Source organism: Poecilia mexicana, unplaced genomic scaffold, assembly GCF_051168715.1.
Source record: "Poecilia mexicana isolate PSO_F unplaced genomic scaffold, ASM5116871v1 scaffold_8, whole genome shotgun sequence".
Lineage (NCBI taxonomy): Eukaryota > Metazoa > Chordata > Actinopteri > Cyprinodontiformes > Poeciliidae > Poecilia > Poecilia mexicana.
Genome location: NW_028263377.1, coordinates 8,058,232 through 8,082,346, shown reverse-complemented (window position 1 = coordinate 8,082,346; position 24,115 = coordinate 8,058,232). Strand labels below are relative to the sequence as shown.

At 42.6% G+C, this 24,115-nt stretch overlaps 1 protein-coding gene across 1 annotated transcript; it reads right to left on the bottom strand.

The window, feature by feature from the left end:
• Positions 1-1,467: 1,467 nt before the first annotated feature.
• LOC106915486 (ankyrin repeat and fibronectin type-III domain-containing protein 1) lies at positions 1,468-24,012 on the bottom strand. The gene is made up of 19 exons (XM_014983104.2): positions 23,793-24,012; positions 18,868-19,174; positions 16,885-17,152; positions 16,583-16,783; positions 13,713-13,826; positions 10,935-11,032; positions 10,609-10,699; positions 9,911-10,018; positions 8,655-8,754; positions 8,083-8,212; positions 7,800-7,919; positions 7,469-7,578; positions 6,842-6,956; positions 6,598-6,764; positions 6,327-6,492; positions 5,756-5,918; positions 4,691-4,857; positions 4,346-4,550; positions 1,468-3,665 (listed from the first exon to the last, which is right to left on the bottom strand). The coding sequence occupies exons 2-19, from the start codon at positions 19,027-19,029 to the stop codon at positions 2,986-2,988; spliced, it is 3,165 nt and encodes a 1,054-aa protein (XP_014838590.2). The 5' UTR covers positions 19,030-19,174; positions 23,793-24,012; the 3' UTR covers positions 1,468-2,985.
• Between the last annotated feature and the right edge of the window lie 103 nt (positions 24,013-24,115).

The following is a 24,115-nucleotide window of genomic DNA, read 5'->3' as shown; positions in this document are numbered from 1 at the left end:
GAGGGCCCCAAAACCAAATTGAATAAAAGCAAAAGTTTTAAAAAAAATTACATATGGAAATTACAGTTGGTGTCTTTGTAATTTAAAAGGCTTGTGTAGAAAGTTCTCCTGTATCAGTGCTTCTGGGTGGGGGGAAAAAACTGACAATTTATTTCTGTGTATAAGCTGTAATGTCGATAGTGTTTTGAGGTTACATTTGTTGGAAATAGGTGTAAAAAACAAAAAAACAAAAACTAAATCAAACCAGCTGACTGAAAGACCTACAAGTAGAGTCCTGAAGCCAACATCTTAGTCCAATATGGAATGATGCATAATGATTAGGAATGTATCTCTGAACAGGAAGGGCTGATGTTGAAGTTGGGGAAGCTCACCTGGAGAGCATGTTAAGCTTATTTAATAAATTTCATGAAGCAATGCTGAAAAATATATTTTAACATTTATACCACATTACTTAAGCAGCAATATATATATTTTTTCCGTTTTTATGAATACATATGGAGGAGGGTGTGTGTGTGGGGAGGGGGGGGATCAAGTTTGAAATTGTTAAGGATTTAAAATGTGTATTTTATGTTCCGTGAATAGATCCAACTGTAAGATGCCTGTCTGAACCACACTAGGACACAGCGAGATGCTGCGGCTGCCCTGGTGCAGAACGGAGGACACTTACCTTCGTGTGACGCAGCATTTCCAGATGACATCCTGTCAGAAAAATGCGATGCAAAACCTTGACTGTGATTAGTATTCCTGAGCGGATGGTGAAGGAAAAACGACAGGTTGCCTGTTTTCTTGCTGTGACTCGGACGTCCTCCTGGATGTAAAAAGAAAAAAAAAAAAAAAAAAAAAGGTTAAATTTTCATCTGGCGTCAGAGCGCAGAACGGGGAGCGGATCTCCACACTGACGCACAATTTGAACTCAAAGACAGTTATTGCATGCACGAAATACTTACCGATGGTGGAAATGCTATAATAATTAAAAGTCTATTAAACCGACGAAAAAAGCAACACGATATTTAATACAGTTTTTGTAAAAATTGTAGACGGTCTGTAGCTCACTTTTATGGCCACTAGAAGGCACTGAACACCCACCGTCGGAATTCCCCGGGAACCGTCGAGAAAGGACACTGACCATGTCGGTGGTCCCAAATCCTCACTTGACAAAGATTACTCACAGGATATTGGTCATATAAGATAAAATAAGACAAATAACCCCAACTATATCTAGTTGGAGTCGCTTTTCCTCACACACCAGCTTTTCTCTTCCACACTAGGTCAACTTCAAATTACTGGAGATGCTCATATCTTTTATTATGCTTTCATTTGGAATCTGTGTAGTATGAAACATCCCCTCGGAGTCGGACACATTGTTTTGTTTGGTGAATATGACCCTCCTATTGAATATAAATGATCATTAAAATACCAGAAAAACAAAAGTAACACTGCAAACCTGAAATGCCAAAACCTTACATATAAAATCCAAAGGAAATGCTTTTATTTGACTGAATTGAACACAGCTCAGACAAGCAACAGAGCTATGTCCTGTAGTGAGCAAGGAATATTCAAGTCATGACTGATACTGTAGCTTATTATTATTACTTTTTGTACATTTGACATTTAGCTCTAGAGAACCGAAGTTGTGCTCATAGGTTTACATACACTGACAAAATATACATGATAATACAAAAACCTTTTCCGACACTCATGGTTTCACCCAATAACACACTGGTTTTTCTAGATTCATAACCACAGAGAAAGTTCTATTAACAAAGGATGTGTGTTAGAAGGTAACTGAACTGTATAAAACAGAAAAGGGACATGAAAAGTAAAAAATGAGGCATTTAGTTGAAAGTAATCCAAGGTCAGGCAGACCGACAAGTTATTTGACATGCCAAAAAAAAAAAAATCAACAACACAAAACCCAAATAACTGTCTGATGTAAAAAAAAAAAAAAAAAAAAAAGGCTGCAGGGTTGAGTCACCAGAAGAAAAGGCACTGCACCACTGCAACAAAACAGCGTGAGGGCAGAAACCGAAGCAAAAGCCAGAACTGGTGCTGCTGGTTCCATGAGGGCGCAACACATGGCATGAAATATGTAAACTTTTTATCAGGGTCACTTGGTTAGTTTCTGTTGTCCTAATGATTTAAAAAGAGCAAAATGACCAAATAACTTTGTCAACCACTAAGCAACACATGGTTGTTTTTTCTTTTGTTTTTTTCATATTCAGAATGGAAACTTATGAGCACAAGTTCACATGCTAGAAAAATGCAAAACGAAAGTTTGAGAAATGTGCAAAAACAAGTCCAGCTTTCTGTTTATACTCATCAAACTGGGTGCAATATGTCACAGAGACTAAAATATTACAAGATATACTCAAGTTAGGGCTGGACAATCAATCAACAACAATATAGATAGATACAGAGACATGATCAGTATCTACAGATGTAATGTCTCATAGAATGTTCAATAATTTCACTGAACTCCAATCCAGAACCGCACAGCATTCTGGGAGATGTAGGCAGAGGAAAGGCTTTAGTAGCTCAACCTCTCACAGCCGGCTAAGCAAGGTCGGTGGCATCAACTGATTCACTCACACACTCATTCGTTACCTAGCAACTCACTCGCTCTTTGGTTGCCTAGCAACAACCTGTTGAGTAACTGGCGCAGAAGCAGTTTCAGGTTTCGCCACTGTGCCTCATAACTGCTTAAAAGTTTAAAAATGGCGTCGAATGAAAACTGGCTAAAAAAGGAAAGGACATGTCACCAGTTTGGGAATATTTCAGATATTTAAAACAAAAAACAATCAGTAATTATCGATATCGACTGAGATGAGACACCCATATCATCCAACCGCAACATCATCCAGCCCTAACTCAAGTTTTTATCTACTATGAATAAATACAGTGATCGAAAAAAGAATAAATTGGGTTTTTCACTTCTTCGTGGAGTGCTGGAGTGTGATTGCAACTTGAAGCTGACAGAGTTTGACATCAGGATGAACTGGTGGACGGTCTGTCCCACTCCACCAGGTTTCTCACAGGAAGTGATGCTCCCTTACTTGGAGCCTCCCTCGTCTGTCCGTCGTCCCGAGGCGAGTCGCGCCCTGAAAGTGGCGCGTCTCTCTCTGAACCATCTGTAGTGGCACAAGAAGGCGCGACGCCCTCTCCGTTCAGCACAACACCCTCGCTCTCAGTGTTCGCCTTCGACGCCCTCCTGTCGTCAATCTCCAAGTCAAAGTGGGCGTTTTCCTCCCCAATCCCAAGTCCAAAGTTCTCCAGGATGTCCATTACAGACGGCGTGGATGGAGCGCAGGGGTTGTCCTCCTCAATAAGATTCAGCGTCGGCAAGATGTCCACCAGCTCCGCCATCTCCATCGGCCGGATGACGTCCGTGATGCTGGGGTTGAAGTCTATGGTGTCCAACACTGTGGCCTCCAGCTGAGCCACAGCGGCAGAGCTAAGTCCGTTGTCCATTAAAGCGCTGGTGTATCCGTCCTCCGGCAGGCCGACGCCGGACAGGTCCGCCGTTGACTGAGAGCTGATGTCAACTGGGTACCCTCCCTTCACGATGCCCTCCATCAGCCTGAGCGCAGCGTTCTCCCGGACAAGCGGGACTCTTTCTGGAACGTGGACCTCGGTGGTAACCGGTATGGGGACACCGGAGGAACCTCCTGAAAAGTGAAGAGAGAATCAGAAAGGAGTTGGGAGTGAGGACGACTTTCTGGACATTCACCCAGGATTCAATCGTTTGCCTCAAAGAAAAAAAAAAAAAAAAAAAAAAAAAGGAGGCAATTTCGACAATGAAGACTTTTGAAGAGGTAAAATATGAGAAGGTTTTCATCTTACACTGCTTTCTCGCATTCTGTCCTGTTTACAACCTGTAGCTTAAATGTGTTATGTTGGGATTTTATGGTGAAACTATCAACAGACACTCTTGACTTCAAGCTACTTTAAAAGAAAAACAGGTCAAAAATTGACTCTTCATATGTGTAAAGCTGGTAGAAACTTTGTGTTGGTCTCTTTTGCGATAAACTTTTAAAAGTTTCTTATAAAAAGTTCTGATTACAGAGCTAAGGTGTGAGGAAACGTTTCAGATGTTAGATGATCTCAGGTGGAACCCAGTTCATAATCTAGTCATGCTAACATTTTCTTTTATCTTCTTAGCAAACCCCACAAAGAGCAACATCTGATTAAAAAGAGAAGTAAGGGACAAAGACGTTTGAATATGACCGTTAGTGCAGAATATTTTACTGTGATCAAACTCTTGTGCAACATTTTCAATCTTTAATCCTAAAAACTGTGCTAAAAAGATTAAATGAGGCACGCTAACCACGCATGGCGCCGCCATTACCTGCTAAAGATCTTTGTGTTTGGATCCGGCTGGGCCACTTCAACCTTGCAGTCAAGCTGTCTTCCTCTTCTTCGCCGTCAGGACAGGGCGGTGGGTCCCCCCCCATCACCAGGCCCAAAGGCACCGCCCCCACCCACTGCTTGGAGCGGACACACTGCAGACAGTCCATTATCCAACGGGCGTCCCTCCATGCCATCTCCAAACGCTGTGGGAAAAATAGTCCAATCCATTTTACTGCTGGCCGACATCCAGGGAGTCGGTTTCCTTCGGTAAATGCTCATCAGTAATCAATTTCAGCTTTTATCCAGCTAGAAATATAAAAAGGTTGTTTTTTTATGCTCTTACACGAGAAAGGTCAGTGATGTTATTGAGGCGCTCCCGGGCTTCCTGCACCTCCTTGGTGTCAAGCGCTTCACGCAGGGCCTGCTGGGCCAGGTGAGTGTCCAGCTCCAGCCTCACCCAGGCCTGGCAGTACTGAGTCAGGAAGTCCCGCTCGTAGGTCCAGAAGTGAACTGGATGATGACGAGTTCACAGAGCAAACAGAAGAGCTGATATTAAATTGACCTGAAAGCTTGAATAATCAGATTCTTTCCCACAGGAATTTGGCTTTTTTTGTTGTTGTTTACTGCAATTATTTTTAATTTCTGCTCTTTAGTTCTTTTGGATATGGCACAAACTGATCTTAAAGTGGCATTTCTATAAAACGAATGCCTTATATTTTATCAAATACAACAACACACAGCTTTCTTATGGAGAGGACGCAACGCTTTTCTTGCAAGATTTCTTTCATAGGTCCATAGAAGTCGCACTTTAAAGTGAGGTTATTTTTTTACACTCTGTTTAACATGAGTCAGGTATTTTGCAAAAAAAATAAATAAAAAAATCAAGCTTCTCTGTATTCTCCCTGTGGTTTTACAGCCATCTGCAGAAATACACAACTCAGTCAGAAACAACCAATCAGAGCCAGGAGGAGGGTCTTTGCGCTGTCAATCATGCCATGAATGCTACGGCTAGTTAGCATGGCCACAGATGATGGGTGACAAATAGTTTTCCTGGAACGTTAAGTTGTTTCTGCACCTTTAGCACATTGAGCAGCGAGTACATTTGGGTTGATTGACAGCACTAAAAACCGCCTCCTGGCTCCGATAGGTTGTTTTTGATGGGAACTTCTGCATTTCTGCCGATACTAATAGAGGTATTGGGGGGAAAGCTGAGGAGCTTCATTTGTTGTCAGTTTGTTTCTGTCACATACTGTACCTCCACAAAGAATTGACAATATTAACAAATATGTAAAAAAACATGTTAAAAAAAATAAAAGTTACATAACGAAGCTTTAATCAAGAAGCGATTCACCCAGTCTGCTCTACCTCATTCAAAACAGATCCAAGCCACATGTGTTTTCCCTCTCACCCAGTTCAAAGATCTGCAGAGGCAGGGTGAGGCCGGGCTCTTTGGTTCCCACCAGAGGCCAGTAACTGGAGCTGAAGTCCTCACTGGGAGGCAGGAGCAGGAGCATGGAGACCTTCCCACCGAACTGCAGCAGCTCCCGCGTGTACACGCCATACTGGTAGGCCTGCGAGAACCACGGTTGCATAGGCAAAGATGAGGAATGTGCCTCATTCGTCAAGTTAGATAAGAAACATATTGAATCCTGGGTTAAAAATATATATTATTACTACGCATGTTTACAGATGCGCTCTGTGCAATCCCACTTGATCTGTTTTGTAATGAGAAATAAAAAAAATAAAAATAAAGTAAATTTCTCAGCATGTGAAGCTGGCAGGACACGTCACAAGCTGCTGAAACAAAAGTTGGTTTTGTACCGTATCGGCCATTTTGTCCATCACATAAAACCCCATCAGCACGCATACATACATCAACCTGGCTAATCTCAGCATGTTTACTAGAAATGAATGCTGCCCATGGCAGTGCAAGGCTTTAGGAAAGTCATTTTTAGATGAAGGTTTTGTTCCAGTTTTACCCTGTAGAGGGGGATGTTGAGCTTCGTCAGGAGAAGTGTGACTGCGGCTCTCAGAGACCTGACAAACTCCTCCACTCCGCTGCTCTCGTCCTCGCCGCTCGGCGGGCTCTGAGCGCTGCCGCTGTGTGCAGTGTAAACATGGCTCTGGAGCCAGGTCCACTCCTCTCTGTGGCCCGGTGACAAAGAGAAGAAGAAGAAGAAAAGAGTGATTAAATAACTTCTGAGTATTGTTTGTGTCTGTGAACTTTAACGGCACGTCCCTCGGCGTTACCTGGTCACGTGTGGATTGTGTCGGACCCGCGTGTGGCAGAGGAGGTTTGGCAGCCGCTGCGGCACCAGGACCCTGATCTGGTCCACCGAGCTGCACAGTTTCAGGATGCCCACGAACAGGCCGGGCTGGGCCCACTGGATGCTGTGCCTGTGGAAGGACAGCTTGTCCTGGCGGAGCAGGACACATTTGGTTTCCAGTAAATTTAAACACCGTTCGTCTCCGTTTTGGCCAAACGTAAACTCACCTTCAGTTGCTCAAAGAGCGTATCCATGGCAGTGGGCTCGGGCAGCAGAGGGGTTCTGCTGCGGTTCCGCTCCAGCCGGTCCAGAGGAATCCAGTGGAATGGGGGGTCAGGAGGGCTGACGTACAGAAACAGAGCAAAACTTTGATGTTTCAGCAAAACTCTGTCATTTTTCTTCCAGGAACGACAAGCAGAGCGAGAATAAAATCAGAGTCAAATATCTTGCATTCAACAAATGTGCTGCACTGCAGGGTCAAACATTTTTTTCATTTTGGGCCATATCTAGATCACAAATGTCTTCAAAGTGCTGGTTGTGGAAGAAAGTAGTGATAAAACTACACAATAAACTGCTACAAAAAACAATAAAAACTCATCTCTGCATTCGATGAGTACTTCTTGAAATTTTATAATATTTAACATCTTTTCACATCAATATAAAAGTAGCAGTATAGAGATAACAAAACTGGTTTGATTTGACTGATAAGATCACATTTAAGCACTCAGTTAGACTCTTGTGTCCTTGAAGAGTCTAGAGGGCCACATGAAAACTTAGAGCGGGCTGGATTTGGCCCCTGTGCCTTCAGTTTGGAACACGTTTCCTACAGGCTGGGTGAAAAGACTCCGTCTCACCTTGATGGAGGATTTGGGAACTCCCTCAACGTCACTATTAGCAGATTGCCCTGCCTGTCTTTCAGCGGCTCGTAGTACACCTGACCCAAATCCATTGTTCCTAGAGAAGACTGACAGCAGACACAAGAGCAAAAGGTAAAACTGAGGACGTTAAAGATTAGTGAGTGTTAAAACACAGCCTCGGATGCTTGCGTAGATTGGACGAGCTCGGCAAAAAGACGACAAGGAGAGAAAAGGGGGGAGAAGGAGGAGATGTAAAGGAGGTAATTAAAATTGCAATTAAACCAACGTGACGGCGCTTATCTGGAGAATAAGAGGCTTAACTTCCTACCTGCAGCTGGGAAACGGCTTTTAAGATGTTGTGCCGGTTCTGAAGGAGGGAGGAGGGCGAGGAGTGAGCAGACGACAGGCCCTGCTGAAGCCAGGGCACCTGCTGCCACGCGCAGGACAGCTGCAAGAGAGAATGGAGGGACATGCAGGTGTTTTAGGCATTTGAGTTGGGAAAAAAATGGCATGTACAGTTTCCTACGGTCGTCATGGGCGTGAACATAAATATTTATGTTCATATGTTGTGAGCCTGTTATGAATCCAGTCTTTTGCTTGTGTTTGCTCACCTTGGCGAACCACAGGAAGTCTTGGGTGATGGAGGTGGAGCAGCACTGGATCTCCACCAGTGGGATCTGATCCTCAGCGGCCACCAGGATGTTGTCCTTGTGGTAGAAAACAGTGGCCAAGTACACACCCCTGGTAACGTAGAGGACCCTTGTTAAGACTTTCACATGTCACTCACATGGAAAGGGAAATAAATTAAAGTAATTTCACATAGAGAGTGAAATGAATGTTGACTTGTGTGGCTTTCTGGTTGTTTCAGATCATTTGTGAGCTACAGAAGCCTTACTGTGACAGGGTTTCCCACAGTGTAATATAAGCCTGGCGGGCCACCAGGCCTTACTTGTGTCCCCACCAGGCTTAGCGTTTATTTATTTAATTTTTTTAAATTATTGCCTTTTTTTTACAACTTTATAGTTGGTGTTTAGGTATTAATGTTCCAGGGATAATTTCAAATTTCTTGTCAATTTTAAACATTTTTTTTTATTCAAAAACATGGTGGCCGGCTGGATGAATGACTGCCCCAGCGCCCCGGGCTTACAAAGTTTTCTGGGGGAAACGGACGGACGGGGCAAACCTTTGCAGGAGACGAACAAACTTGGTGGCAGAGTGGAAAAGCTGCTTGATGCCCCGAGACATCAACAGGCGCTTGCTGGGACTCGCCGACTTCGAGCTGTCTGTCGAAAATAACAAGAGGAGGGAAAGTGATGTTTAGCCAGGTGGCGATTATGGAGCCGCTGAGTTATTTCTGAGATGTGTCGCGCTAAACGCGACGGGTTTAAAAAGGACGAGTCAGGAAGTCGACGCAGCCAGTGTTGGTTGTTAAATAGGAAATAACCAGGTTAAATGGATCGGAGCCAATGTTGTTGACCCTTGGCTGGAGGACGGGCAGCAACAGTTCATTACTAACGTCGTTATGTGCGTGTGCTCCATGGCAACAAGCCGGTGTCATTGCCTACAACAGAGGGCTGCAGCCTTTATAACCCAAACAGACATTATTGCCCTCGGTCCGGCAAAACAGAAATTGTTTAGAGCCGCAAATGTTATCATTTTTGATAAATATCTGTTAAAGAAAAAGTGTTCTCACATTTAAATAGCCATAATTTTATTTCTGTTTTCATATTTTAAAATGAGGAAAAACAACAATTTTGCAAGGAAGTGGGTGGATACATTTCCCAGAGTGGGATGTTGACATTTGTGTTAAAAAAAATACTTTTTTTTTTTTTTATTTTCCTAAATTTATTCATATAAATTGCTTGAAATCAAAGTCAAAACTTTTGTTTTTGCTCTTTAAAGCCGAACCTGATTCTGACATCATACATCGTTCCCAACCTAAAAACACACACAAAAAAACTATCTAAAACATTTTCTTAGAGTCATTTTATTGTGAAAATTTACTGTAATTATTCCATCAAAAAACTGAAAAGTTCCTCAAACCTGAGGAAGATCTATTTTTAAAAACATTAGTTGGTTCTTTATTACTTTTTGACAAAGTTATTCTCCATATCCACTCAGACCTGCTTCTCTCTCCCCCTACAGAAGAAAAGCCTCCCCACAGGATGATGCTGCCACCAACGTGCATTCCTGTGGGAATGGTGCGTTTTAGGCCAACGTGCAGTGTTAGTTTTCCACCACACGATGCTTTGCATGCAGGCCATTAGAGCATCTTTTTTCCACTCTGTGATGGTCTGTCACATAAAACACAATAATGTTCGTGGTTCAAACATGAAAAAATGTGAAAATTAAAGGGGTATGAAAACTTTTGCAAAGCCTGGCAGTCTACCAGATATGTATTTTTGCCAGTTTTAACAATTTGCATGACTGAATTGTTACCTATATAATATCCTGTATACTGGGATTCTTTGGCATCTTCCAGCAGTTTCCTCACAAAGCCCTCGTGGTTCCTGAGCGGCATCTTCACACCAACACACTCTCTCCAGCCTGCATGGGGGGAAAAAAAAAAACTAATCATTTCTTTCATGCAGATGGAGGGAGAAAAACAAAATCATTCAAAAGGCAAGAATTAATTTGCTGCCAAGTCCTGAGTGCTGCTTTTCTCTCAAAGATAAGGGAGCGTTAGTGCTTGCATGAGAAAACACCTGAATGCTCTGAAAGTTTCTACGCTGTTTTTTTTTTTTATTCTGAACTTCCACTGTAAGTTGGATGTGAATGAAACTTATCTAATGAAAAGCTCGGAGCTGTTAAACACTTTAACTTTTCAACTCAATTTGAGAGAGAAAAAAAGTGTTACTGGAGGCGTAAATTGGAAAGAAAAAGTGAGTAAAGAGAGCAAGAAGGTTGGAGAGAGGGGAGGGAAAGATTACGAGGCCAATTCGAACTCGAGCTGCAGGGCGACATCGATTCACAGCAACATCCCTGATTCTCTGTGTTTTAATAATTCACGCCATCTGCCAACCTTCGCTTGCTTCACAAGGAGCTGGAAGTCAGCTAAATCTTGAACGTTTTTTAAAAACTCCACTCCGAGGACAGTGGCGATGGCGGTCCGTCATCCCGCAGCGCGGCGTACTCACTGGAGGGGGCGGCGCTGACCGGAGCCGAGCTCTGAGGCGGGCCCCATCCCTTCACGTTGTAGGCGCTCGCTCTCACGTAGTAGTGCGTTCCCTGCGTTTGGGAGAAGCAGCAGAGTGCCAAGTTATCACTGAGCGTTAACCTTAAGGACACAGGAGTGAGAAAGCTCTCTTTGTTATCAGTTCATCTCATCGAGTGGGGAAAACCAGGTTCAATGAGCAGAAATATAACCCATAGACTCTAGAGTCGCTGCATATTTTTATCAGTACGGTGTGTGTGTGTGTGTGTGTGTGTGCGTGTGTGTGTGTGTGTGTGCTGCTCAACTCACTGCCGTCAGTCCGTTGATGATATAGGAGGGGTTCCTCGTTTCTGTGACCTGGGCCGTACCGAGGACGCGTTTGAAGCTGGGCGAAGTGCTCCACTCCACTGTGGAGGGAAAAAAGAAAAGAAAAAGAAATAAAGAAACAGTCTCACTGACAAAATTCTCCCTGGCTTTGCTCAGAGCTCCAATAAGCGAGAACAAAGGATCTGAGTATTTACAGTTCAAAGAACATGGGCTTAATCTACTCTTGGCAGGAGGATATAAAGTAACGCCTACTCTAGAAGCACAAATAAAAAAAAGGTTTTGTTCCTCCACACCAGCTTGGCAATGTGTGGGATTCTGATTTTATTGAACTGATATATAAGACTCCATGAAACGCCTTTTTGTTTCTTTTCTGTCACGTTCCAAATAATTTACTGTCCCTCTCGCAAACATCTGTCTGTATCCAATAGAGGTGGAAAGACGAGACGCAACACATCCGCTGTGGTCTAAAATGATTTAAAACAAACCTGGGTTATAAACAGATTTCACAATATCATTATTGATGTTAATAAAAAGGAGGAAGGCACTAAGCCCGCCCTTGTTGTGAACAAGAATTTAGGAGGAAAAGCAGCAGTCACATGCTGTGAATCAAATCAGTGATCACTGATCACTTCCAACGTGTTTGAACTACAAGCAGAAAACATTCAAGAATGTTGCCAATCTTCCCAGGAGTTGAAAAATCTAAGCACATTCACCCCAGTCAATATTTTAAATCTTAAAGTTTATGATAAAATATTAAAGGTTTTTTTTTTCTACAAAATTTCAGTAGAATGTAGGGTAGCAAAGTTTAATCTGCATGTTTTGACCCTCAACATGCAGAAAACGGACGATAAGGTACGACTTTGTCGCCACAACTACATGCAGTGGTAGCATCAGCGACACTGAAGGGCTCATTTTTACCATGACGCCCAGCAACGGTGGCTCGTGAGGTCCAAAAAGATGCACATTTCCTGTAGTTGGTATTCACACCAGAAGCGAACCGTGATTACATCCTCACAAACACTCTGGAAAAACATTCCCATGCTTTGATTTGTCCCATTAAACTGCTGCACACGGTATCTGTGTTTTTAAACTTATTGGTGTTTATTGATGCTTTCGGTGAACGAATGGTGGGGAAAACAATAAAGCTTTAAATATCGACAACAAGGACGAGTCTGAGGGGTTTTAAACGTCATCAATTGGAATTTATCATGACAACGATACATCTAAACTCTTATGATAAGAAACTTATCACAATGATTGATAAACAATACAATAAAAGGCCACGACTGACCCTGACCAAGCATTGCAGCATAATTACAAAAGCCGTGTACAACATATCCGTTCACACACGTCATGCCAGTTGTCAAGCACAGCGGTGGCAGGGTGAGGATGTGGGCTCGTGTCCTTGAGGTCACAGAGTCTACCACAGTGCACCAAAATACTGCTGACAGCGGATTTAAAATGGATGAACTGCCTGTTGTCACGACGACCGCCTCTGGCAGTTTACTATTATGGAGCAATGTGTTAACACGCTGCTGAGGCGGAGAGACATCAAGAAGTAGCCGTGAGAAAAGCAATTCCCGATAGAAAGTTGTGAGGCTGTTCCCGAACAATTTGAAGTCCATTTTTCCTCAGTGAAAAACCTTTTATTCAAGAGTGGAAAAAACATTTAAGACAGCTGGCAAGTTTCCCAGGACTTCACATCGCCAGCAAATTCACCTCAAGGTCGGACACAGAATGCTTAGAGAAGCTGCGAAACACCCAGGGGAAATACGAGAGCCTCCGTTAGCATCTTAAATGTTAAAAGTTCAAGACATCACAGTTGTAAAAATAACTTCTTTTTTTCTTTTTTTTGGAGAGACTGAAGGAGAACACTTCTTCTCTCTGAAGGATATGGCAGCACAACCTGGATTTTCATCAGAACAAACCAGGGGACAGGAGTAAAGATGTAGGTGTTGTGAATCAGCACATCAGCTCAGGGCATGGTGGTGGAGTGGTGAAGATATGGGCCAGTTTTGGAGACTCATCACCTGCGGTCTTCGAGTTCACCATGAATGTGTCCAAAGTTTTACATCGAGAGCATTTAAGATAAAAAAAGTTGCGGCCAGATTCTGCTAATAAAACGGAACCAAATCCACGAACCAGTTGGATCGTTTGTGAACAGCAGACATTTTAGAAGTTGTTATTATCCAAACACTAAATAATTAATACTAATAAAGTATATATTTCCCACACAGCTTCTCTGTTTATGCTTTGTTTTGTTAAATAAGTTATAACTATGGGAGAATGTGCTGTTTGTTTATCAGGGCTGCACCGATTGCAGTTTTCTGGATGATTGCCGATCACCATTTTTTCAAAAAGCCTAACTTACCGATACCAATTTTGGCCGATACCATTATTTTGTCTGAAATGTTGCTCAACATATCAAGAAAGTTGCTGACTTTTCAACAGTAGGGTGACTATTGTTAACTGTAGATGCGCAGACATGACCTGGTCGGCCGGCTTGTCAGTCAAACCTCTCACACGAGAAAAGAAAAGCACAGTGGTTGATTTTTAGACCTTTGCCAAGGTTGATGACATCGGTGGATAAGATCGGCTTCACATGTAAAAATCGGCCGATCACCGATCTCCCAAAATTAAGGAAATCGGCACCGATAAATCAGCTGGTCGATAAATCGGTGCATCCCTAGTGTTTATGAACATTTTGAGTTAAAACAACTGAATTTGCTTTGATAAACTCCCAGAGTTATCACCACCTACCTTTGTAGCGGGTGATGAGCCCCATGCTGCTACCGTCCGGCTCCTTGATCACCACGCACAGAGAGGAATTGCTGGTTACCAGTAAGGACACGTGACTGGGGGGGCCTGGGAGCTCTGGGTGGGACAAGATTACACAAGGTCAAACAACAAGCATGGAAAACATAAAACACAGCTAGGACAACCGAGTCTGCGTGTCCTTCCCATGCTCCGGCTTTATGGTCCAAAAACAAGACTAGAGACGGGAACCGGTGCGCCCCGTTGTGTATTCATGTGAAAGTCAAGGGCTCGTTTCGCAGGTGGTGTTTTAGCAACACATTGCTGGAGTTTTATTAACTGAATCCACAGTCAAGCAGAAATCATCATATTTTTGGGAGCAACAGGGAGCCACCTGCCATATGTTTTAAGCCAACCATCCATCAGTTCATCTACAGACGTGTAGATTGAATTGCACAGCTACCTATTAATATAAATCTTCTGTAATTTTCAAGAGTAAAAGATTTTTACTTTGCAGGGGTTGGAAGGGCAACGAATTCTCCAGCCCAGGGGCCCTTATGTGTCTCAATCCGGCCCTGGATAGTTAAATCCATGATGGAGTATTATGGCCATACAATAAACACAATAATGTAATAAAATTAAGATAATAAAGTTGAAATAATACGAGAATAAAGTCAGAATTATTCTATTCCGACTTTATTCTTTGAATTTATTCTATTTTATTTTATTTTTCTCAGTATGGCCCTAATGCTCTGCCGCATAAATCCGTCTCAAATTTAAATGGATGATTTCACATCATTACCTCCAACTAAAACAAAAACAAATCTTCCTCTGAGGCCCCCTGCGGTTCTGAAACGCGGCGGGAGCCGTTTGTCGTCGTCTCACCTGTTAGCAGCGGCTCAGACTTTCTGCTTTGTGATCGAATGTAGCCGCCGCTCTCTCCCCGCCGAGTCGAGACAAAGAGATTTATATTTCGCTCACACTCAGCGGCGACCTGGAATTGAATGGATTCCCACTATGTCAAGCACCTTGGGCCACATTTCATGTATATTTTAGATTTTAAACATTCAGCCGGCGTTCTCGTCCGCCCGGAGATTTGCAGTGAGAGTACGCTTAGTTTCACCGCGCACAGAAATAAGACCTGAGGCCCTGTTCTCCTCACGAGTGGCGGTAATAAAGAGATCTGAAGATCCTTAAAAGAGAAACGAAACGAGTTCTAACTAAAAAGCACTAGAGCCGGTAATAAATAGACATAATAACATAACAACCCCCGCTACCAGTCGCGCCTCTGAAGGGGAAACAGAATTAAGACATAAATGGGGTTTGTGTGAGAAGCAAGAAGCGCAGCGGCCTTGAGGAACTTCTCTTTGCAGACTCCTTGTGCATAAATCCGCCAGCATCAAGGTTTCATTTGATCCGCGGAGCCGGTGGAGGGAGAGCAGGCGCATGGCAATGAGAGTCTGGACAGGCCGATGACGAGGGACTCGCTTGGAAGTTTAGATGAGATTAAAAAGGGAGACAAAAGAGCTGAAGGAAAGGAAAAAGAAAAAAAAATTCAAACTTAAGCAAGATAGTGGGCTGACTAATTGATCTCAGCGGCATAGTCGGCAGTCGTGGAGGGCTTTGTAGATTAGAACCGAAGTAAAAAAAAGACAATACAAAGATTTCAAGCCTCGTTAAAATATCTGGCGGGAGATTTTATACGATGCATTTTAAAAAACTTTGCATGCATCCCCTTTAAAGACGAGCCATGCAGAACTAATGCAGCGGTGCACAATTTATATCCCAGCTTCTCCACTGTTCAGAGGGAGGGCATTGATGGCTGTTTTGGAGACATCTTCCTTCCTTTCTTTATTCACATTAATGTATTAAAAATAAGGGACTGAATATAAACAAAAGAAAAATGCACCCTTCCTTAATCGACTCGGTGTTCACAAAAAAAAACTAAAGATTCTCAGTAAATCATATCGAATCATTTTTCAAGTTTCAAGCTTTGTAATGCACATTGTGCAGATTACAGCTGGTTTAGATTTTCCAGCCTCTTTCTTAGCACATTGTTTGTTGTTAGACGTCTTCGTCTGCAAACTAAGCGTGGCGTTTCGTTCTCCTGTTCAATAAAACACGAGCATCAGCAACGTTCCCTGGCATGGTGTCGTGCAGCAGGAACGCCGGGGAGGGACTCGGGCGCAGCAAGGGCATTCCGTAGAAAGGAATGCCCCTGCTTCATTTAGTTTTGCATATGCAAAACTAAATTTTGGGCCATATCAAAATTATGAATATTCTCAAAGGGCCGGCAGTGCCAGAATATATTAATAAAATCAATTATCAAACTGTTAAAATATTAATAAACAGCTGTCTGTGCATTCCATAACCACTTCCTAAAATAAATATTGAACATGTTTTCACACTGATGTCTTTTGGCACTATACAGATGAAAACTGCTGTCATCTTGAAGATAACTTGAAGAATTTTTGCAATCGCTGCGTTTCCTTTAAATGAGAAACGCAACTAAAATCACAAGTTAAAACTTGTGCACACGATAAGCCTTTAAAAAAAAAAAACACGGCATCATCTTCCAGCTACTTCCTGTCATCTTCTTCTTTGTGGTTTGCGCCAGCGGCAACCTCATCCCAACACCACAATGTTTTATTGAAAAACAAGAGTTGTTTTTAGAAATTGCTGTGCAAAATTTATTTTCGAAATGTCAAATTGCACAATTATATGGTGAATGGAAACTGATGTTTGTCCATCTCCTAAAAAAAAAAATCATATAAAAACACACCGAGGTCTGTCGTGTTGTAACATAACAAAAATGTGAAAAGGTTCAAGGGGTTGGGAGAACTTCACAGCTGATGAAGAACCACGACGGCACTGACCCGTCTTCTGGAAGTTCTCTCTCATCCGGCAGTACAGCTGCAGCCGCAGCCTCCAGAGGCGGCTCTGTCTCTGGACCTCTGCCTGCGCCTGGGGGCCTGCGCCTGTCTTCCTGGCCAGCTCTGACTTCCTCTCCTCCATCCGTCTGCTCGCCAGATCCACCAGGGCGTCCAGCTTGAGCCCCCAGTCTGCCGGCCGGCATACTGAGGAGTAAAGCAGGCGTTAATCCAGATTATGCGTGTCATTTATTAGGGTGAAAAATGTTTATCGTGCTCGTTTTGATCAGTTAAAGGGTAAAACTTACAAATAGGGTTATGCCTGGCGCCTGCCTTCGTCAGCACGTGAAGAAGAGGGGAGTTGTGGGTAAGCGCCGCCACATCCAGAGGAACCAACCCCTGCTCGCTCAGTCGGTTCACCCCTTTTTCTTTATCTCTCTCCCAGTCCTTCTCCTTCTTCTCCCCTCGCTCCCACAAGCTCGACCCTCCTCCTCCGCAGCTGGCATGATCTTTGGACAAGAGGCTCTGCACAGCCAAAGTGTCCTCGTTTTCCACCGCCTCCCACAGGGTCTTGTACTAAAGGGGCAGAGGGAAGAAGGGTGCACCACGGAAGAAGGCGTGTGAAAAAGAGAACGAGAAAGAGGGTTCAGATGTCGAAGGAGATTTATTTGGTGAGGTGGAGGGAGGGGAGTTGCAAAGAAAGAGGAAAAAAAAACCCACAAGATCCATAAATCAAAGCGGCCAAGGACGACTATCTCATGAGGCTGGCGTATGAGTTTAAGAAAGCCGGGGAATTTGAGTTATTACTGAATAAAGGCTTGAGCTGTGGATGAAAGAAAAAGTGGTGGTGATTTGTTCAGGAATATTTCTCTCTCTCTCTCTGTTTAGAGAGATAACAAAAACACAAAATCTTACGGAGGATTCTTTTGGTCGAGTTTCAACCTCAAACATCTTAGTAGATTTGAAATAAGTCAAAACTTAAAAGTAACTTTTCAGCACAGTATAGAAGCTTCCTATATACACGCTAAAATGTCTTGTTCCACTGGCAGATTATTCCACTTTAAACTAGTACTTTTTCATGAATATTAACCATTTATTTAAATAAAATCTCCTATATCTTGCCGATACTTGTCTTATTTCAGAATATTTGCACTAGAAACTTAGACCAAAACCGCTTAGTAAGATTTTGTGCTCATGCAGGGAATACACCGACTGCATGTTCCTAAGCAACGGCTTACCAAAAACAAACTGAAACACAATCCACAATGCAGCCGAAAGACACCGGTGCAGCAGACGCAGTCACAGCTCTTCACCATATAACTGGTCGAAACCACAACGCCTCCTGCGAGCTCCTCTGCACGCAGTCGGCTTAGTCAAAGTGCAGCCGCTGTTTGTCTCGTGTGATATGAGCGACAGCAGGATTAGCTTTGTGCTTCAAAATAAATCTCCAATCAGCTATTCCACCTGAAAGCACCTTAATTATAGTGTTGCAGTGAGAGGTTCACAGTGTCGTTTTAATTTGAGGTGTAGGGGTGGAAAGACTCATTAACACGGTTCCAGCATAATCCTGGCTCAATAACACTCCTCCTCTTCCTCATCCTCCTCCTCACACAGTCTGGTGAGGAGTTCATTTATTAAAGGGGCAGTGTTGTGAGGCATGTAGTACCATTCTATAGCACAATCAGGTTAGAATGTTGCTCTAATTTGTTACAAAAATGCTACATCAAATATGACTTACAAGAACACTGACTTTGTAATTTAATACTTCTGACTGGGCTTCTGACTCTTTAAAAACTCTGACCCTTTCCGAAACTCCGCCTCCAGGAAGTCACCACGACACGGCTACTTTATTAACCCTTTAACAACGTTTTTAGCAGCGTTACACTGAGAAGTAGCTCCTGTGATGAGCTCAGCTGGTGAACGGTTCCATTAGGTGTTTACTAATTGCTGCTGGCTAGTCTGAAGGAGCCGAGTGGGGCGGGGGAGAGCTGCTCTGTGAGGCAGAAGCTTGGAAGCTGCAGCTTCAAGGAGGAGCTTTGTCCTTGGAGGTGGAGCTAGATCCACCTGAGGTTTCCAGCTGAATGGTTGCCACAGGAGATTAAAGGAGATAAACATGCATGTCACCAAATCCAGCAGAACCAATCATTAGATTTAGTGTTGATTTGCTTATATGCTCTCCATAGTTATGTAAAAAGCAGCATGTTTTCCTATAATAAGGTGCAAAACAGTTTCAGCTCTTTGCCGATCCTAAATATGGTGTGGTGGGGTAGAAGAGAGTGCTAGCATCTTACAGCTTCTGCAGGCCTGCTGGTGTGTTTGGGTGCATCCACCTCGGCGGCGACAGACGACTCTCCTCCCCTGAGTCTGACAGAGAGGTTCCTGTAGATTCGCTTGGGTGAGACGGGACCCAGGGAGCGCCGGCGTTGAGGTGGGTTCCTCATGGATACGGACATGACAGAGGAGAGAGAGATAAGAGGAGCCGGGGAGGGAGGAAGGGCGCAGGAAAAGATACAAGCGGAAGAAAAGGAGCTTAGTTGTCGAAAATGTAGGAAAATAAAGACGGGAATTGTTGGGAAATTGCGAGGAGGATTAGGAACTCTGAGAAGAGCAACGGGGGAAGAATGACAAAAACAAAACAAAAAAAGCGAGGAAAATGGTGAAACGCAGGAGTGGAAAAAGATGGGAAACACAAAGAGAAGAAAATAAAACAGAACACTCAGTGAGGCCAACTGATTCCCTTCTCAATGAAGACAATTTTCTGCTAACTTGAGTGCCGAGTATCGGCTGAGAGCTGTTATCCAAGCGGGATAAATGGGCGCGAGTAATGCCTGTTCAAAGCAGATGAGAATAGCTTGAAGGATTCAGCCTCTCTTCCTTGTTCTGTCGCTTGTTCTCCTCTTACCCGCTGTTACGTGACAGGGCTTTTCTTGTTTGTTTTTTCCCTGCTCTGGAGGAAATCTTTCTCTCAAAACAAAGCAACAGGCTCATTGTTTTAATTAGCAAAGATTTGCAAACTCCCATAAACGCTAATTCCCTCTTGTTGCTATGAATTTAAATCTCTTTTATATCCCAAACGTCTCAGCAAATGGTGCTGCGCAAAAACTTTCTTAAACTTGTCCATGTTTTGTCACGGTGCAGCCGCAAACCTCAAGGAATTGATGAGACAAATCAAATCCAAGTGGAAGAAGGAACATTTCAAAGAGGTTTTGGTATTCACTCCCCTTTACTCTGATCCCCAGATTTAACTAAATGCCTTCAGAGTCTAATTAGCAATCAACCTCTGTGTGTTTTTATCTGTCTCAAGTTCTCTGAAGGCTTCAGAAGAAGTTTTCTTTTACATTTTATCTAACCAGAAAAGACTCAGTTAAATTTAAAATCTCTTTTGCAGGCGGTGTCCTTGCAATCCTTAATAGAGAACACAACTCTTCTTTTTAATCTATTCGCAAAAAGAAAAAAAACCTCTACAGTGAAACTTAGTGGTGGCAGCATCATGCTGAGTGAGGGAAGCCGGTTAAAATGGAGGTGAAGATGGATGAGGCTAAATAAAGACTTGAGACAGCTAAAGCAACAATGAAATGGTTTAGATTCAATGTGTTATAATGGCCTAGTCAAAGTCCAGAACAAAATTCTTGAAATTTATCATTCACTGATTGCTTTTCTTCAAAGTCAGTTCAATTCAATAATACTTTATTCATCCCAAAGGGAAAATGAAATGCTGCCAAAACTCCTATTAAATCAAGATCCTTCAGAGATTTATTGTAACAATTTAATGTGTCATAAATCTGACTGAACTTCAGCTTTTATTAAATTTCCACCTGGAATTTTTTTTTTTAATTTCATTTGCAAAACTTCTTTAATGCAGCGTGTTAACTATCGCATACCATCTTCTGTTTCTGATTTTACGTGGCGAAGTGACAAAATGTGAGACGTTAATGACAGCTCGAGTCTGCAAACCATGTTATTATCATCATCGAGTTCTGGTGCCGTTTTCCCACCTCCACCTCCCCAGCCCCTCTCTTTTTCAGTCTCCTTTTGTGACGCCGTTCCTCCTTTCATCCTCTCTCCAGTTTGGAATCATTTTCGTGTCGCCTCGACTCCGTTTCAAAAGCACGCTGACTGGAACGAGCGTCTCTCTGACGGCGAGACATTCACGGGATGTCAGACGTGAATAAGTGGATCTTGTCCCCGTCGCCATGTCTCATCTCCCTGATGAACCGAGTCTTTATGCACTAAGTGGGGAACCGTCCTTGGGAGGAATCAAATACTCCCGTGGTGCGCTCTAATTTAGCCAGAATGACGCCACATCATCGTCGTCAGGCCCGTTAACCCGCTATGTGATTCTTGCACGGCGCACGGACTGTCAACATGTCCGGACGCAGGAGCGTGAGGGCGTCATCTGGTGTTACTGGAAGACTCTTCCTCTGTTTGTTTATTGTGTCCTGCGGGACTCACCAAAAGTGCTGATGAGATGTTTGTGAGAGGAGATAAGCTCGTGTTTAGTGTTTGTCTCCCAGATAAAACAAGACAAAGTAGGGCTCTTAGAAACTGGAAGCTGCACTTTTAGAGAAAACGAGAGCAGGTTGGCGTGAAACACTGACCTGCGAAGAGAAATACACCACTGAATCACTGTGGGGGTTTTTTTTTCTTGTCAACCTCTCAACTTGAGGGGATGTTTGTTTGTTGTTGTTTTTTTTCTTCTTCTTCTTTAACCTCTCACGGCTCTCTGACGCAGACCTGAGAGAGCGCGCTGTGTGTTCGCGGGCAGCCTTTCCAGTTTGTCAGACTGCGAAATGCAGTGGCACTCGAGTTCAGCGACGCGTGGAAACGTGACGAATAAGGTTTCGCGTCCCACAGGAAGTGATGCTGCGCAGTCGACGGTCTGAATAAACCACAGGCTAGTTTTGAACAATGTCAAAGCGTCGGGATGTAATTGACTTGCAGAGGCCTGAAAGTGAGCTTTCAGAATCAGTGGCATGTCTGTCTCAGAGGCCAAAAAAGGACACAAAACGGTGGAGGAAAAAACAAAACGAAACAAAACACACTAACACCAATCTACAGAGTGGTAAACCCACCGACTCAGGGTGTTAAGGGTGGTATAAGTGCTAGAAAAATCTATAAATAAATATAGTGTGTGGTTTAATCAAGTTTACGGTTACTTATTGTGATTTCCAGTCAGTAGGGTCTGAGCATCAACTGTGTTGTGCACAGTCAAGGAAACATGGCCAACATGTAAAGTGATACAGACTGTTTGATTTCAGTAATCACACAAATTGGCATTTTCAAAGACTACATTAGACTGACGCAGTAATGAAAAACACATGCAGCAGTCAAACATGAAATTATTTATTCTACAGTGATTCTTGTGCAGTTTGAGTTTGTGAAATCTGTGCGAAAACAAACAAAAAAAAAGAAATTAAGATTCGTAACTTTACCTAAAATATTGTTTAAATTTCATCAACATTTGACTCTTGTGAGTCAAATATTGTGTTTTTTTTGTCACTGAACATAAAAGAAGAAGCTGGCATGTGGGAGGCAGCCATTCAAGAAAGAACAGCCGAAACAATAAATGTAGACATTTAAAGTACGTTCCTGTTAAAATGTCAGTTTAAGACACAATGATCTGCAGGTTATTAAATTAAAGGTTTTCACATCTTATCAGGTCTTAATTTCCTGAAGCCAAAATAGTGGAGCCGATAATGACTTGATTCACTGGCAGATATTTCTCCCATTTTATAAGTGAAATAATCTGTCAACAAAACAGAATTATGTTTTCATCAATAGTAGGAAGCGATTGACTTAAAACAAGCTCCTATATTTTGTTGAAAAGTGACTTGAAAGTTATTTTATTTCAAGCGTATGAAGATATTTGCACAAGAAACTAACTAGATTTTGTGTTTTTGCAGTGTATCGTACAGCTCTGCTGTCAGGGGTCGTAATCTGTCTTATTTTATAGAATCAATGGGACCAAATGTGGATCTCAATCCAGTTAAATGTTGATAAAATTTTTATAGTCTCATTACTTTTAATGTCCACGTATTCCATAACTCATCAACTAAAAACTCAGAAAGAAATGGTTTGTTTACAGGTACAAAATAGATTTAGAAGGGGATAAAAAAAAGGTAATGCGTTGGTACCAAAGGGTCAAAGGTCAGCGTGAATTTTAGTCGACTACTCTGCATGCAACAATATTCAAAACATCATATTTTGCATGAATTGGTCACTTGACGCTGCTTTTGACAAAAAATAAAAAATAAATCCAACACCATCATGGACCTCTATTGACTTTTTCAACTATTCCTGCTTAGAATCACTTGTCACTACTGAGAAAACCAAGATGGAAGATATTTGTCAAACAAACACTGGGAAATCGTGTCAATTAGCTTCATCTCACAGGTAAATGCCATGTTTTTGTTTTACTTTAGGACACAGTTAAGTCCTTAATTCATTGTTCCATGATCGAGAGTGAAATGCTCTAGTTAACATCATAATACATAATATTACTACAATTTCTGGCATGAAATGAGACTCTGATTAGCTACTGGAACCTTCTCTGTATTTCACTTTAAACTGAAAACCAGGGGATTTTTTTTTTTTTTTTTTTTCTTTAGATCAGGCCTCTGGTTTGTAGGTCATCTTCAGCAGACCACATCTATGCCGTAATAGTTTTCTCAGAAAGGAATTGATTTCTTTGCGTTGCAGCTGCTTCCTTGCGAACGTTGTGCTTCATTATTAGAAGTTGCCATGGATACCACATTAAAACCTGACAAAATATCTTGGAATGATGGTTGTTAATGAAAAGGACAAAAGTGTAATTTAACCCACTTGTTCACGATTGGGTAATAATGAGCCACTCAAACACAAAAGGTTTTGGACTTTCATACGGATTACTTTTTTAAAGCTTTTAGATTTCTTTTTTAAATCATACACATTTACAAGAGTTCTTAATTTTCTTCCAGGACCATGTAAATGGATAACTCGTTGATTAAAAATGACTTTTAATCAATGTTTACTTGAATAAATTACTTTTCGAACAGACACATTATATATTGTGGTGCAATGTCCAACACTGGGTACTCCTTGAGCCAAGAATGAAATCCTAACTCTGTTTTAGAAACTTTCACGAAACTCTTGAGCCATTAAGGTCAGAAGAGTCTGCCTGTGAAGGAGCTTCACCCTCGCATAATATCCTGTTCAACACTTCAAATGCGTCTCTTACCGTAAGCGAATTTCTCCACTTCGCTTTGTCTTCCGTCCGACGCCGCAGCGACGCTACGACATAGTTTTCGTTGTTTGTTCAGAAACGTCCGCCGGCTGACCGGATAAAATCCATCATTTCCGTGAATTTGCCCCGCGGACTGAGAGGCGCACCTGACCGTTACCCGGAGTGTGAGACTGAATATTACGCGACACCCACCCACGCGCGCACGTTTTTCCTCGTTCCCGCCCACTTCCTCGAGACATATACCTTAACAGTTTTGCCCAAAACAAATACTCATCTTAGTCTCTTGTTATTTGATTTTGTAGCACCGCGACGGAGTC